At 32.0% G+C, this 16,003-nt stretch overlaps 1 protein-coding gene across 3 annotated transcripts in view; it reads left to right on the top strand.

The window, feature by feature from the left end:
• The window catches only part of GLS (glutaminase), a 76,037-nt gene that overhangs the window by 31,180 nt on the left and 28,854 nt on the right, over window positions 1–16,003 (top strand). For 2 of the 3 annotated variants that reach the window (XM_060302132.1, XM_060302131.1), the window contains 7 exons: window positions 782–814; window positions 904–962; window positions 4,153–4,219; window positions 4,824–4,874; window positions 7,331–7,507; window positions 9,685–9,816; window positions 11,209–11,301. In XM_060302132.1, coding sequence (XP_060158115.1) covers window positions 782–814; window positions 904–962; window positions 4,153–4,219; window positions 4,824–4,874; window positions 7,331–7,507; window positions 9,685–9,816; window positions 11,209–11,301 — 612 coding nt within the window. Of the gene's footprint in view, window positions 1–781; window positions 815–903; window positions 963–4,152; window positions 4,220–4,823; window positions 4,875–7,330; window positions 7,508–9,684; window positions 9,817–11,208; window positions 11,302–12,337; window positions 14,925–16,003 lie in introns of those variants that run through there. The other variant, XM_060302134.2, reaches the window with a different exon arrangement.

Below are 16,003 nucleotides of genomic sequence, written 5' to 3'. Positions count from 1 at the left end.
TGGCTACTTGAACTGATCTACATTACATAGGTTTTTCCTATTGACATTTGCAGTAGCTAACATGTCAGAAATAGAAGTGATGAAACAATACATCTTCCATACTCTGAATTGGCATAATGCTAAATACAAAAGTAGCTAATTTTTTTAGACTATGAAATATAATTTTTTTAGTTCAAGTATTGTTGTAACAAGTGAGATATTAAAGGTAGAGCTTTCTCTACATTAGTAAAATGTATCCAGAATGTTTACATATACTAGAATTGTAAAAGATAGCTTTGCAACATAACTCATTTTCTAACTCTAATACTGGTTTAAGTTTATTTTAGAAATATAAGTAGATTGTTCTTAATTGAAAACCATAATTTATATATACCTAATTCTTTGCTAAGGGTAAAACTTTATTTTAAGTTTTTTTAAAATGTGAAATTAAATAAATAACATACATTGTAGCAGATTATGTGGTGTTATGAAGGATAAGGGGGTTTGAGGAGCTTATATTTAAACTTTTCTGTAACTTTGGGTTGGGAAAAGTTATACTTAAAATAAAGCATTCCCTTTGTAATTCAGATCCATTCTCAACATATGGGTGTTAATGTAAGAACATATAAAAAAGCTTATGTAAATATTGAATTACCTTAGAAGTATTTCCTAGATTTAAAAGTACTAATGTGCAGTATATTAATTATAATGATAGCAGTTTGGAATTTTGATATTATATTCACTTAAAGCTTAACTGGGGTGGGGCCCTATATTAACATATTTATGTCTCATTTCTTTGCAGCAAGGAGTGAATAATGCTGAAAAATTTGACTATGTAAGTACAATATAGAATTCAGTTTTCATGCTACATTCTTTATATTTGTTCTTTGATTACTAAAAATACTTTCTAATTTTGGTTTATAGGTAATGCAATTTTTGAATAAGATGGCTGGTAATGAGTATGTTGGATTCAGTAATGCAACGTGAGTCTGATTTATGATTTAGGTTTTTATGATAGGTCAGATCTCTTGAAATTAATTTTAAAAATCTAGATTATAGAATTTTATTTTAAATACTGTTTTGTGACTCCATGTATGTATACTTCAGTGAATAAATAATTAGAATTTGGTCATTAGAGAGAAATGTATGATTTCTAAATTACCTGAGGGAGGACACTTAAAATGCTTTAACTAGTTTTGATAAACTTCTTGTGGGAAATCATAGAATTAGAAGAGACCCTAAGTTTACCTTAAGTGACTGGCATTTTCTCAATTTTCTCTTTGTCTATAAATACTGTCTTACCTCTCATAATCTCTCTGTGCCTGGCTAACTTGATTTTTACCCCGACTTTTTATTTTGAAATTTGCAAAACTACAGAAAAGTTGAAAGACAAAATATGAAAATCTGATATCTTTCACTTATATTTTCTGATTAATATTGTGTCTCATTTGCTTTTTCTCAACCTGTCTCTCTCTTTAGATGGACAGTTTAAAATAAGTGTGTATCTCTACATACATATACATGTACATATGTGTAAATATAAATGTATGTGGGTTTTTTTTTCCAGAACTGTGTGAAATTAAGTTGTAGACCTCATGCTACTTCACCCTTAAATACTCAGCATGTGTATGCTAAGAATAAGCACATTCTCCTTTATAATCACAATGCCAGCAACACATTTATTAAGAACATTAACTTAATTTTAAAATACGATATTAATCAATAGATAAATGTCCTCAACTGTCCTGTTAATGCCTTTTATGGCCTTTATTTTTTTCAGGAACAAATCAGTGTCATGCATAACTTTTGTTATGTTTTTTTTGTCTTTTTAAAGTAGAACAGTCCCCCTACCCTAGACGCTTTTTAAAATTTTACTAACTGGCTTTTTTCAAAGAGTACCAACCATTTGTCTTATAGAACAGGAATTAACTTTTTCTGTGAAGGACCAGATAGTAAATATTTTGTACTTGGGGGCCATATGGTCTCTGTTGCAACTATTCAATTCCACTGTTTCAGTAGGAAAGCAAGCAATAACACTATGAGGCTGTGTTCCAAAAAACTTTATTTATAAAAGCATGGGCCACATCAGGCCCATGGGCTGTAGTAGATATTCCTTATTTTGAATAGGTCTGATTGTTTCCTTGTGATTAGATAAACCTTAAGCAGTTTGGGGATGCTTAAGCTTTATCTAATCACAAGGAAATGTGATGAGGCATGATCATACCTCTCCTTCCACTCCTAAACTAGGTGATGCTTTGTATTTCACGTCTGCCTTACCAGCTTTTATTCATCAGCTTAAGGATCTTTTCCAGGAAGTTTTTTATGAATCTCATCTCACCTTCCTTCTGTGCTCTATTACCATATTTTATTGAACTTATTCTGTGATTCTATGTCTATTTTTGCCTCGTCATCACCATTAGACTCTGACTTCCTTAAGACCTGGATAGAGTATCTTCCAATTCATTTCTGTATTCCTGTTATCTATTGGATAGTAAGTACTGAACACAATGTTTGATGAACAGAACTATGTGGTAGGCACTGTGATCATTGCTGAATTGTTAGTACTTTATCTATATACTATATTGATTTTTTTTTAAGTATGACAAGTTGACAAGTTCATTTCCAAGAACTTTTCCATATCCAACATTTTTTTCCCGACCATAGAAATATTAAAATGTGCAGTTAGAAAGAGCTGTCCACCCTTGATCAGTAATAAAAAGAGTGTCACGCACAGTTCCTCTTTTAGCAGCAGACTTCTGAACTCTTTTTTTAAAATTTATTTATTTTTGGCTGTGTTGGGTCTTTGTTGCTGCGCGCAGGCTTTCTCTAGTTGCGGTGAGCAGGGCCTACTCTTTGTTCCAGTGCGTAGGCTTCTCACTGTGGTGGCTTCTCTTGTTGTGGAGCACGGGCTCTAGGCACGTGGGCTTCAGTAGTTGTGGCTCGCGGGCCCTAGAGCACAGCCTCAGTAATTGTGGCGCATGGGCTTGGTTGCTCTGCGGCATGTGGGATCTTCCTGGACCAGGGCTCAAACCCACGTCCCCTGCATTGGTAGGTGGATTCTTAACCACTGTGCCACCAGGGAAGTCCCCCTTCTGAACTCTTACAGGTTGAGCTCTCAAATGTACCACAGATAAAATCTGTCTAAATCAAAACTCATTCTCTTCCTTACTAAACTGCTCGTTGCCCTAAGGATCCCAATGTCAGTTGATATTGCCATCCTTTCTGTAGACTACGTTAGAAATCTAGACTTTGTACCAAACTTTACCCCGTTTCTCCTCTTTCCTGTTAGGTCAGAAGACTTGTCCACTGCTCTCATGTTTGATCATACCTCTCCTTCCATTCCTATCATCACTACCTAAGTTAAGGCTTCCTATAGCTCTCATTACAGTAGTCTTCTAATAATATCATTGATCCTTTCTTTTTCCCTTTTCCCAAACTGATGTCAGAGTTATCCTTCTAAAATGTAGATCTGATAAGGTAACTTGTTTGAAAGCCTTCAAGCTTTCATTTTGTAGGTAATCAGTAGCCATTACATTTTTTAGCATTTATCAGTCTTGATAATTTGGTCCTAGTCTCCTTTGTTGGTTTGGTATTTCTCTACTCTTCTCCATGAAACTGTTTTCCGAGATACATTAGAATATTTGCCATGCTTTAATGAAGTTCTGTCTTTTATAACTTTGTTCATGCTGTATAATATTTGCCACTTCCTCGGCTTCCCCCAGAAATTTATTAATCCAGCAAATGCTGTAAGGTCCATTTCATGTCTCTCTCTCTCTCAGTGAAATTTCCATAGATTCTCTCAGTTGGAATTGACTATTTAGTGTACTTTGGGGGGGAGTCAGAAGAGTCTGTAATTAATAGTAAATTTTAACAGTTGAATATTTGATAATTTAAAAATTAGCTTCTTTATTCACAATATATGAAGACTAGAAAGGACCTAGTTCATTTCAGTCCTTTTACAGCTGAGAAAATTAAGGCAGAAAGAATTGTTACTTAAATGACTTGCCCAAGGCCACATAGCTAACCTGTTGACAGAACTGGGACTGGAACCCAGCAGCCTTGACTCTTAGGTCAGTGTTCTTTATACTGCACTTTGCTATACAAATTAACCTACAGAACAATCATGCTTTTACAGAAAGTAAATAAATGGAGCAAATGTTTTTTTTCTTTTAGGTTTCAGTCTGAAAGAGAAAGTGGAGATCGAAATTTTGCAATAGGATATTACTTAAAAGAAAAAAAGGTTTTTAAATTCTGTTTCTATTTCAAATTATTCTTTTACTTATTAAATAAAAAATTTTATTAAAATACATGAAGTATAATAAAACTCAACAATAGCTTTTAAGCAGCTATCTATGACTATGGTGCAGAGGTTTTTGCAAAACACTCTTGAGTTAATACTATCAAAGTGTTAATATTCAAGCAATTTGTATTTGGTAATATTGAAATATTTGACTAGTTATAGTAATGCAAATTTTGCGTAAGGATTGGCCCATTTTTCAAAAGCATAACGCTTGACTATTGCTGGTTACACTTGATTTTTAAATTTTAAGGCACGTGGGCTTAAATTTTAAGTGGCTGGTCTAGTAACTTGGTTCATGAATTATGAATCAGTTTATCATTGCCAGTTAAACTAGTATCTAGAAATCTAGATAATTATGTCATGTAATTTTGATTTATTGTTCTTCATTATTTCATATTTGCACCCTTTTATAGGTTGTGTGCTATTTTGTTCTCAATTAGAATGAAACGTGTATATTTTAAATTTAATCTCCATGTATCTTTTACTTGTGTGCATTTTTTTTTCCCATGTGCCTATATTTTTAATTGCCTTTCTATTTTTTCAGTGTTTTCCAGAAGGTACAGACATGGTTGGTATATTAGACTTCTATTTCCAGGTAATTTATTTTAACCGTATGAATTATGTACATAAATGGGTGTGTCACATTTTGCAGAATATAGATGTCTCTGAAATCTTGGCTTTAGGCAGAGAGAAAATAACATTTCCCATTGACTTTCGAAAAAATGTCCTTGTTAAAGGCAGTCTCGTGTCTGTATCTCCTAAAAAGTGATGTCTCAGAATGTAACAGGGAAATGTTTTTTTCTATAAAAATATTATATTTAAGAAGTATGAAAAATAATGTACAGCTCCAGCAATTGGCTTCTCTTTATTATAAACCAAGCTCTGTTTTCTTAGTTTTAAAATTTTGTTTGAAGGAGTTACTTGTTTCTATATCAGCAGGTTCATATTCAACATTCTAAGGTGGCATTTTCTCAGTTTGTTTAGTTCGTTTCTACAATGTCACATAATGGATTTTCCAATAAGTTAGAGTAGCTTTCCATATTCATGGGGGAGGTGTCCATTTACATAATCTTCTGTGGTATAGAACTCAAGATAGCCTTCCTGGACATCCCTCTCTTCCCCCCATATTTTCAGTTCAATTCATTCTTACAGATTTAATGCCATTGATGCTTCTGATGAGTTTGTAATGTGAAGCTACGTAGTAACAAATTAATTACTGTTAATTTCTGTTTTACTTTACATTGCCTGCCTTTACTTTTTAAGGTAACCTTTTAGTAATCGTAAAGAATATATAAGGAAAGCTGGTAACGAGTAGATTTTGATGGAAGTCCAGGTCACAGTTTGTCACTTGCCCATTGTGAAGAACTATGAATTGGGAATCCAGACTATCAATAGAAAATCAGTCTAACCTGGCTAGTTTTAGCCAAGTGACTTAGTTTCAAATACTGAACCCTGGTTTCATTATCTGTAGCATATGCTTGACCTAACTTCCTGCATTACATTGGACAAGTACATGAGATGTATGTGAAATTCCTTTGAAACTATAAAATGTTATATGAAATACAGTGTCATATTTACTTTTTATCCAGTGTCCCTTGTTTTTTCCCTAGCCTATATGGATTTCTTCCATACGTTAATGTTTCTTTTCCTTTGGTACATGTATTTAACTTTGGCTGTCATAGCTTACGTGCTACTAATCTATTGTGAAATTTCTATACTTCAGGGCAAAAATCAAGAGACAGCCATAGAAAACTTACTTGCTCTTTTGGAGAAAGGCTGCATCTAACTGAACATCTGTCAGGCTACCAGGAGAGTACTCTTAAATTGCGATTTGTCAAATTGAAAGTGTATCACCTTATGACAAACAAAATTTCCATTAATACTAATTATAAAGTAGGAATTGGTCTTTAAGTCCAATTGGAGTTTAAGTCTTCTTTTAGAAAGCCTTTCATAATTAAATCACCTGTACTATGTCTTTGCTATGTGGGTCCGTATAATAAGTAGGTTCTGTATTTTTGAAGAAATAGGGAAGGGGTTTTAACATAAATAGGCAAAAATGGAAGTCAGTCAAAAAGTGGCTTCTAATCAGTTTTCAAATTCACTGCGGTTAGTTAGTTTCCTTACTGCTATTTCCAAACCCCTTTGTGCCTCTTAAAGATCTTGGTATGAGAAAGGAAAATTATAAGTTGAGAACTGTCATATCTTTTTCTTCCTACTTCCTACCTTCTCCTTCTCTTCCACTTTCCTCTCAGTTTTGGTTACTGTTAGTGAAAAGTAAAATAGAGCATTTATTTATTGTTTTAGTATTATAGGTAAATTTGGGTTTGGTGTGGTAAACTATTTCCATTATTTTGATTCTATTGAAATGCAAAAATTTCACCCTACAGTGTACCTGGACTTCGCTTTTTTCATTCATTATAGTATATCTAGCACCCATAGTCAGTATCAAATAACTATTTGAATGTTAATAAATGGTTTAAAATGTAACATTTTGGTTTTAGGCACACAGGGCATGTAGCCTAGAACTGTCTTAGATTTTTTTCCTCTAGTCCTTTGCATGTTGCCATATGGGGATGCTGAGTTTTGGTACAGGCAAGATGTCAGTAAATTTTTTCTTAAAGTAGCAGTTTCTCATGTAGATGCTAACTATCATAATACTGATGAATGTTGCTTTATTTTAAAAATCTCGGCTCTTTTTTCCCTGTTGAGTTAAAAATAATTATGTTTGTGTATCCTACAGAAAGCATTACTATTTAAGCAAATATGAATATCACATGAGGCAATTACAAATCTTAGTGCTTAGGAGCTGGCTCTTCCTATCTTAGGTCTGCCATTAAAAGACTGAATAACTGGGCAAATTAGGATAAACCTTAAAGGGGCTAGAACATTGTTCACATTTAAATCTTTCTGTGTCATCAGGTTATCCCTTTGGAAGAAATATTTCAGATCTGTATGAAATACCAGATGACACAGATTATCTTAGAGGTCAACTGTACTACTAAAAATACTGTGAGCCTAAATTTTCAGAATTTAGTTTTTCCTTCCTTTTAGCTATGCTCCATTGAAGTAACATGTGAATCAGCTAGTGTGATGGCGGCAACACTGGCTAATGGTGGCTTCTGCCCAATTACTGGGGAAAGAGTACTGAGTCCTGAAGCAGTTCGAAATACACTCAGTTTGATGCATTCCTGTGGCATGTATGATTTCTCGGGGCAGTTTGCTTTCCATGTAAGTAATTGTTTAATCTTAATTTCTCTGGCAGGAAACTAGTCTGGACTAGTTCCTTTAAAAATACAGTTTGAACTTTGCTTCTAGAGCTGTACATTAATTTTAGAGAGGCTTGTTTTCAAGGTTAATTTGTTACAGAATTGGTAAGAAATAGAGTTAAGCAGTGTATGACATGTTCTTAAGAACTTGAAGTTTAATTTATAGAACCTTATCACTTTTATTTTTAAGGCATTTTACTGTACAGGCTTAGTACAGACTTTACTTTTAGTTGCTAATGTTTAATATTATGGTGATTACATACCTCAGGAATTCTTTAAGTTCAGAAGGAGTGCATAACTGTGATGTTTAACATCTTTGGTTACAGCCATAGGTGTTTTAAAGGACTTAAAGTATATTAAAGTTAAAACTTAACAAAAATATACTCCTTTAAGCTCTGTTGTGCATTTGCCACTTGTGAAATGTTATAGACTTTTCTTGTTTCATTCTATGTCTAGTCTAGTCATAATGCCCTAAAAATTTATTTTGAAAATTTTAAAAATAGAAAAATAGATGCATTTAAAGTTAGAGAAAGACCAATATCATATGATATCACTTATGTGTGGAATCTAAAAGAAAAATGATACAAATGAAATTATATACAGAACAGAAATAGATCCACAGACATAGAAAACAAACTTATGGTTACCAAAGGGGAAGGGGGTGAGGCATAAATTAAGTTTGGGATTAACATATACACACTACTATATATAAAAGAGATAACCAGCAGGACGTACTGTATACCACAGGAAACTCTGCTCAATATTTTGTAATAACATATAAGGGAAAAGAATCTAAAAAAAAATATATATATATATATATATGTATGTATGTACGTATAACTGAATCACTTTGCTGTATACCTGAAATTAACACAACATTGTAAATTAACTATACTTCAATAAAAGTAAATAAATAGTTACCTGTTGCTCAACTTCAGTAATTATCAATACATGACCAATCTTGTTTCATCTATATTACACCTACTTCCCCCACCCTTTTCATAGTTCAGTATGTAATTCTAAATGATAAGGACTCTAAAAAATACACAGCACCATTGTTATGTATAAAAATCTGAAAAGAATTTTAATCTTTAATATCATCAAAATATTTAGTCAATAATGGAAAAGAATATGAAAAAGAATATATGTATAATTGAATCACTTTGCTGTACAGCAGAAAATAACAACGTTGTAAATCAACTGTACTTCAATAAAATACATTTTAAAAAATATTTAGTCAATATTCAGATTATCTGGATTATCTTAATTATTATTTTACAATTTGTTTCACTTGGGTTACAAATAAGGGCCATACATTGTGGTTGGTTGTGTCTCTATTATTATTTTTTAAATCTTTAGTCTCCCCCTTAATCTCTTTTTTCTTGTTATTTTGGTTGAAAAAACTAGGTCATTTTTTCCTGTAAAGTTTCTTAGAGTTTGGTTTGCTTATTATGTCCCTTCCTTTGTCCGTGGTATTCCCTGTAAATTGGTAGGTCCCATTAAGGTGATTATTTTGTTTTGTTACTTTTGTGCAAGATTACTTCTAGTAAAAGGTCTGAATGGTTAGTTAGCCATTAATGAACACTTCCCTGATGACATTAATTTTGTCTTTTATCATAATTGTCAAATTTTATATAATGTAAGCTTAAATGTTTTGAAGAGGATTAATTTGAATTAGTACCATCTTATCTCTATTCTTTAGAATTTCTCTGCCAGTATACAATAGAGAATCTTCTAAGAAGAGATAATTTCTCATTGTTTTAGTCATAAAATATTTTTTGAAAATCACTTCATACTTAAAAGCAATACATGTTTATTATAAAACAATAAGGAAATATAGTCAAAAAGAATAAAATAAAAATGTGCATAGCCCCACAATTTAGATGTAATCTACTTTAATTCCTTAGAGTATATCTTTCAAATATTTTCCTATATTTAAATATATCCCAACTGTTTTATAACTCTTTTCATTTACTATATTATAAACATGTTGATAAATACATATCTACATTTTTAATGTTGGAATTCTATATGGATATATATACCATAATATTTTAACCAGTTCCCTTACTGTTGGACATAACTTTTCTTATTTTAAAATGTTAACATGAATGTCCATTTTTTTCAAATTATTTTCAGGTTGGTCTTCCTGCAAAATCTGGAGTTGCTGGGGGCATTCTTTTAGTTGTCCCCAATGTCATGGGCATGATGTGCTGGTCTCCTCCCCTGGACAAGATGGGCAACAGTGTTAAGGGAATTCACTTCTGTCACGTAAGCATATTTTCTTAATGAAAATAATGATCATATAAGTTGAGCCATCTGATGATTCTACTTTTTTACTCTTTTCCAGAGTTTATTGATTGTTGGCACTCTCACTGCCAGTCTGTCAGTTACTCAGTAGCCATGGACATGTTCATAAAGGAGCTTTAAACTGCCTCCACCACACAGCTCCCATATAATCATCGTCACTAATTACAAATTACATTTGTTTGATGCTCATATTTTAATTTTCATGGTTATAATTAGTTTTCAGTTTCCAAAAGCTCAGCAAAAGATACTAAACTTGGAGAAGTCATTTAAATTCCAACATAAATGAAAGATTATTATAGTTTACACTGTTATCTTTAATCGGCATGGTTGAATATCTTTATCCATAAACTACCTTTAAAAGTCTTTTTTTTTTTTTTTTGAGGACATAAGTACTGCAATTTAAAATTATTACTACTCTTAACTAGTTCAGTATATTTTTTTAATTTTATTTTTATTTATTTTTTATTTTTGGCTGCTTTTGGGTCTTCATTGCTGCACGTGGGCTTTTCTCTGGTTGCGACGAGCAGGGGCTACTCTTCGTTGTAGTGTGCAGGCTTCTCATTGCAGTGGCTTCTCTTATTGTGGAGCACGGGCTCTAGGCACATGGACTTCAGTAGTTGTGGCTCGCGGCCTTCAGTAGTTGTGGCTCATGGGCCCTAGAGCGCAGGCTCAGTAGTTGTGGCACACGGGCTTAGTTGTTCTGCGGCATGGGGGATCTTCCGGGACCAGAGCTCGAACCCGTGTCTCCTGCATTGGCAGGCGGATTCTTAACCACTGCACCACCAGGGAAGCCCCTAGTTCAGTATTTTTTGTTGTTACCCAAGTCTTGCTAATATTTTATCTTCTGGTTTTATTTACATTTACTACTTCCTATAGTCTGCACTAAGTATAATTTTTTCTGCAGACTTTCTCAATTAAAATTCCAATTTATTTTTCAGTTTTACAGATTTTACAAAAACTAGAGAGTGACATTGGATTCCTTATAGATTAAAATAGATTATAACCAGAATATTTCTTTATATTTTTGTGCAGCTTTATAGTTATTTGATAGAAAAATTATTTCATGTGTCCTATTATTATAATGCCCATTTTACAGGAAACGGCAGTTAAACAATTTGAGTGGCGGAGCCCTAGGGTCAGGCTAGTAAGCAGTGTTTTCAAAATCTGTAACCCACGTCTTCTTATTCTAATTTCAGTTCTCTTCTTGACGCATCATGCTGCTTTATTAACATGCAGTGGTCCTTTCCATGAGATAGTAGTTAAGTTGGACAGTATTAGTGTAATTTATTAAAATGTGAAAAAACAATAGCCAATGACTAGCCAGTTTCTTATACCTGTTTTGTTTAATTATAGGATCTTGTTTCTCTGTGTAATTTCCATAACTATGATAATTTGAGACACTTTGCAAAAAAACTTGATCCTCGAAGAGAAGGTGGTGATCAAAGGGTAAGCAAAATTCTTGTTTAGATTATTATGTAATTTTTTTTAAGAGAGAGAAAATGAGGTTCACCAGTTTAAGTAAAACTTAGTTTGTTAGTGGCCTCATATCTTTACTAATAACAAATGAGTGTAAAAAAATTGTTGACATTATCATCCTGGACCAATAGTACATAGATATTAAATATTACTGTTTTATTTAAATTGGAACTGGTTAGCCTAGGAGCAGGGGTTTCTCCCTTCCCCCATTTTTCTGCTATTTTAAGCAATATTTTAAAAAATTGATTCTGTTAAAAGAAGACAAATTGGAAAGTGCTACATGCTATAAAGAGAAAGCCTGTTTTTACTCTTAATATTTGTCAGTTATAGTCTTAAATTGAAGTTTATTTTGATGTGGATGGATATGTAAATGGGAAAGGATTATAGTATTAGTGAGAGACCTGACAAAGCTTCATAGTAAGTTTTATATAGGTCACCATAGATGAAGTATTTTTCTGTAGAAATGCAATATTTAATGCAATATTCCTGACACTGTTAGTTTAAGGTAACATTTGTTATCAGTGTGTTTGGCTTCATATTTTTGCACATATATACTCCTTTTTAAAGGAGTCAGAGCTCACATTCCAGGAACAAGATTTTTTTTTGTCTTTGTTGTTGTTCACTGCACTAAAGGACTTGTTTTGAATTTAAATTTCTTTGCATCCCAAATGGAAAATGTTTAGAGTAAAGTTACCTAACTAGACTTGAAGCTAATATGTATGAAGCACTTATAAGTAGAAAAAACTTTTAACACTTACTAAGTAAATTTTCCTATCGTTAGTTCCAATCAAAGTAACTTCTAATAATATATGAGAATTATGCAAAGCCGACAGAATAGAAACTTCCATGGGCATCAACATGAGTAACATGGAGCAAAACATCAGATGGTGGTGGGTGAAAATGTTAACAGATTTTAATAACATTCATTGAAAAATACCGTTTTATAGCTTGGACCTTTCTTCACTCAAGTGCACTAATAAATTATGTATGTTGCTTGAACAACTAGCATTCCTTTGGACCATTGGACTATGAAAGTCTCCAACAAGAACTTGCTTTAAAAGAGACAGTATGGAAAAAAGTGTCACCTGAGTCAAATGAGGACATCTCTACAACTGTAGTATATAGAATGGAAAGTCTGGGAGAGAAAAGCTAAAGAAATGGGTTCTAGTTTCAGAATGTTCTTCATTTAACCTTTCAAACATCTTTAGTTTTCTGGCATACTATATTTATTTGAATTTTTTGTGTTCTCAACCTTGGGTGCTGGAGCCATAAAGCTTTTTTTTCTTTTAATCTTTGTGTAAAGTTAATAGATTAAAAAGTGGATTTGTCAGTCTTTTAAAAAGTATTTATAAGTAAATAAAGCAAATTTGCTTTATTTTAAAAAAAATGAAAGGAGAAATTTGTTAAAAATTTTTCTTGGTGTAATTAAAATTTTAACTATATAGGCAGTAAGATAATCCCATTTTAACATAGTAACAAATTTGTAATTTCTTGGTTCTGAAACCTACACACTGAACTCATAAATTTCATCCATTTTGTTTTTTCCACTTTTAAAACTGACATGATGTCTCTAGTAGCAATAGAGCTAAATACAAAAATAAAAAGACTTAATAATAAATTCCAAATTATTTAATATAGCAGTAGATTATAAAATTAGCTTAAGATATTATGCTATTTTTAGTAATAGATTGGCTTTAACTTTTTTTTCGGCTTTAAAGTTTTAAAAATTTATTTAAAATTTTATCAAACACTTTAAAATGTCTTTGCGTTTTCACTTTGCATCTCCTTTGTTCTGTCAGAATTGTCATGTACAGGAGTGTCTTATGTTATTAAAGCATTCCAGCCAAAGAATTTCAGATGTAATATGACATGTTTCATTGTTAAAAAGCTATAATGGTTACTCAGAAGGAGCAACAGGGAGTGTCTTCAAGTGAAATGTTTACCTGAACAATTTTATTTTCGTAATATCCACGTAACTTTTTCCATGTTATATTTAAATATGAATGGTGAATCTTGGTTTTTAGCTTTTAATAATTTCACAAATGCTAATGAATCTTCTATGATAAATTATAATAACATCTCATAAAGTTTGTTTTATTTGAATTCTTTTAGAGTATTTAGGAAATGAATTCAGTCTGAAGGTAGTTAGTATGCTACTAAAATGCCTGTTAGATCTGAATCCTTTTGTTTGGTTATATAAATGCAATATTGAGAATCAAAACTTGTTTTTAAGAAAAGGACTATAGGTTCTACACAACCTAATTTCAAATAATTCACAATGTTTAAAGTCAGTCTTGGCAAAGTGATTGTAAAATTGTGTAGGACCTATTCACACTTCTTCCTTCCTCTGTATACTTCTCTGGTTCTCCCCACAGTTCCCCCACAGCTTCAAGATTTTGGAGGGCAGGGGTGAGGTCAGAAGGAGAACTTGATAGTTTCTTAGTATCATGGCATACATGTGGTAGGGTAAAGTCTATAAAAGTAATTGTAGTGCAGCAAAAAGTTTTTTCCTGGATGATTTAGATGCTAGTGCAAATACAGATATAGAAAGTCTTGATTATATGAGTTTGGGAACTATGATATTAGGAAAAGAAGTTCCTTTCCAAACTTGGTCAAAAGTCTTTTGGCCTAACTGAAGTATTAAACATATATTTAAATAATTATATGTTAGGTTTTAGAGGATATTACCAAGGATTTTATGGCTAATTCAGTGTTCCTCTGATGTACAGATGCATATCCTAACTGGATGCTTCTGGTTTGGCCATTTATGTGAGAATGGTGTGGCTGAAGGCCTTACCTCTGCTACGCCTTTGAACAGTGTCATTCGAATTAGTTTCACAGAGGTATTGTGCTTTGCGGAACTGAATGTCTAAATTTATAGTTTGCAAAACAGGCTTTATTTTTTCCCCCCTGTGCTCTAATTGTTATATTTTACTGTTTCATTTGGAGGTAGGTTTTACTTTATAAAATGGAAACTTAATGTTTCATATTGTGTCCATATTTGTATAGATTTCAAAATTATGTTAATTTGTGCCACTTACTATGTTTGTAAGGCTTAAATACACACTTACCAATGGAGTAGGGTTACCTAAGCTACTTTGTTTATAGAATCTTGTTAAGGATGAGCATCCAGAAATTTTTGTAGCAAGGTATAAATGGAAGAAGAGGGAAGATACTGTGAATAGGCCCCCAAACTTTATTTAAAAATAAAAAAAAAGGAAAACCTTTGCCGGATTTAAAGACATTATTTTGATTCTTTCAGTATTTTAAATACCTTTTCAAATAAAATTCTTGAAAAGTACCCAGTATTTTTGGATTTAATGTTTTTTGCCATTACTGATTCTTGATATTCAAGCATTTTGAAGTTAGCATATTTGTTTTTCTTTTTTTTCCATCATTAACATTTCATTTGAAATGCATATCCTTTCTGAAATACTTTATTTTTAGCATAAATGTTATGTATTTTATCTTAGTGTTTGGATTAAACCATTTGTGTTATTTAGCTTTCTTTTATTTGCTTTGTATATTAATGTACCTTTTATTTTCCAGTATACCTACTTTTTGTATTGTACAATAAATTTATTTTAAGCTGATTTTATTGTTTTTTTTATGAAAGCAACTTCAGCATTTTAAGTACAGTAGTTGGAATTTTAACTTAAAAAGTCATCCTTTATGAAGATATTAAAATGCTTTATATTTTTAGCTAATTCTGAGGCTGCTGTGAAGAGAAAGTATAGAAATACTCAAGGGCTTCATTTGATTCTTTTTTTTTAAAGCAGTATAGCGTTGGTGGGTTTTTTTTTTTTGCAGGGAGGACGTTTTTCTATTGGTTGTACTAGAAGTATTTGAATAAAGACTTTTCTCCCAATTTTTTTTTTTTTTTTTCCATTTGACAACTTAAAAAAAAAACCCCACTACCCCATTTGCAGGTTCTTTCTGCTTTCTGAGGAAGAATATCAATGATTCACTATGTAATTGTTGTTTTACCTATTGTGCAGAGTAGGAATAACATGTTGCTAAAATCAAATGAAGAGTATTATTGCTTTAGAATAGAACTGTCAGTCTCAGTAGAATGTATATTGAGTAGAATAACTGTAATATTAAAATTCACCCTAACTACTTTTTAAGGAATTTAACTTTCAGAAGGAACTTAGTATATTTCCACAGCATGATCCAAATTATAATGAGGTTACATGCATTGTAGATCAAATACAGTACTTTAAATTTTTGTTTGATGAAATCTTCCATTCATATCCAGAGAAGACATCCCAAATATATTATAGAAGTTTTAAAAACTCTGTGAAGGGGAAATACTGTTGTTTACAGGAATTTGTATTTATCTGTGGGCTTTTTTCATAAAGTTCTTTTGGGATTAGTAAATAGGCAGTTCCATTGTCATGGTATATTCAATATGTAAGTTTGTGATCACTTGCTATTAAAGATACATTTGGCGTTGTTTTTGTTGTTGATGTTTTTAATCCATTTGAAACAGAGAGGTAACTCAGAGCTTGATCTGACAGTGTAGTTTCATAGGCATGTACGTATGTGGAAAGAACCACTGATATAGACTGATATTGTCAGTCGGTATCTTGATAATTTATATACAATGTATGTGTTTATGTGTATATCTAATAGATGTCTATCTATCTTTATATTTATCTATGTCCATTAT

The sequence above is a fragment of the Globicephala melas genome, chromosome 7, assembly GCF_963455315.2.
Source record: "Globicephala melas chromosome 7, mGloMel1.2, whole genome shotgun sequence".
In the NCBI taxonomy this organism is placed as follows: Eukaryota; Metazoa; Chordata; class Mammalia; order Artiodactyla; family Delphinidae; genus Globicephala; species Globicephala melas.
Note: the sequence above shows the minus strand (reverse complement) of the source record. Positions and strands in the feature narration are given on the sequence as shown.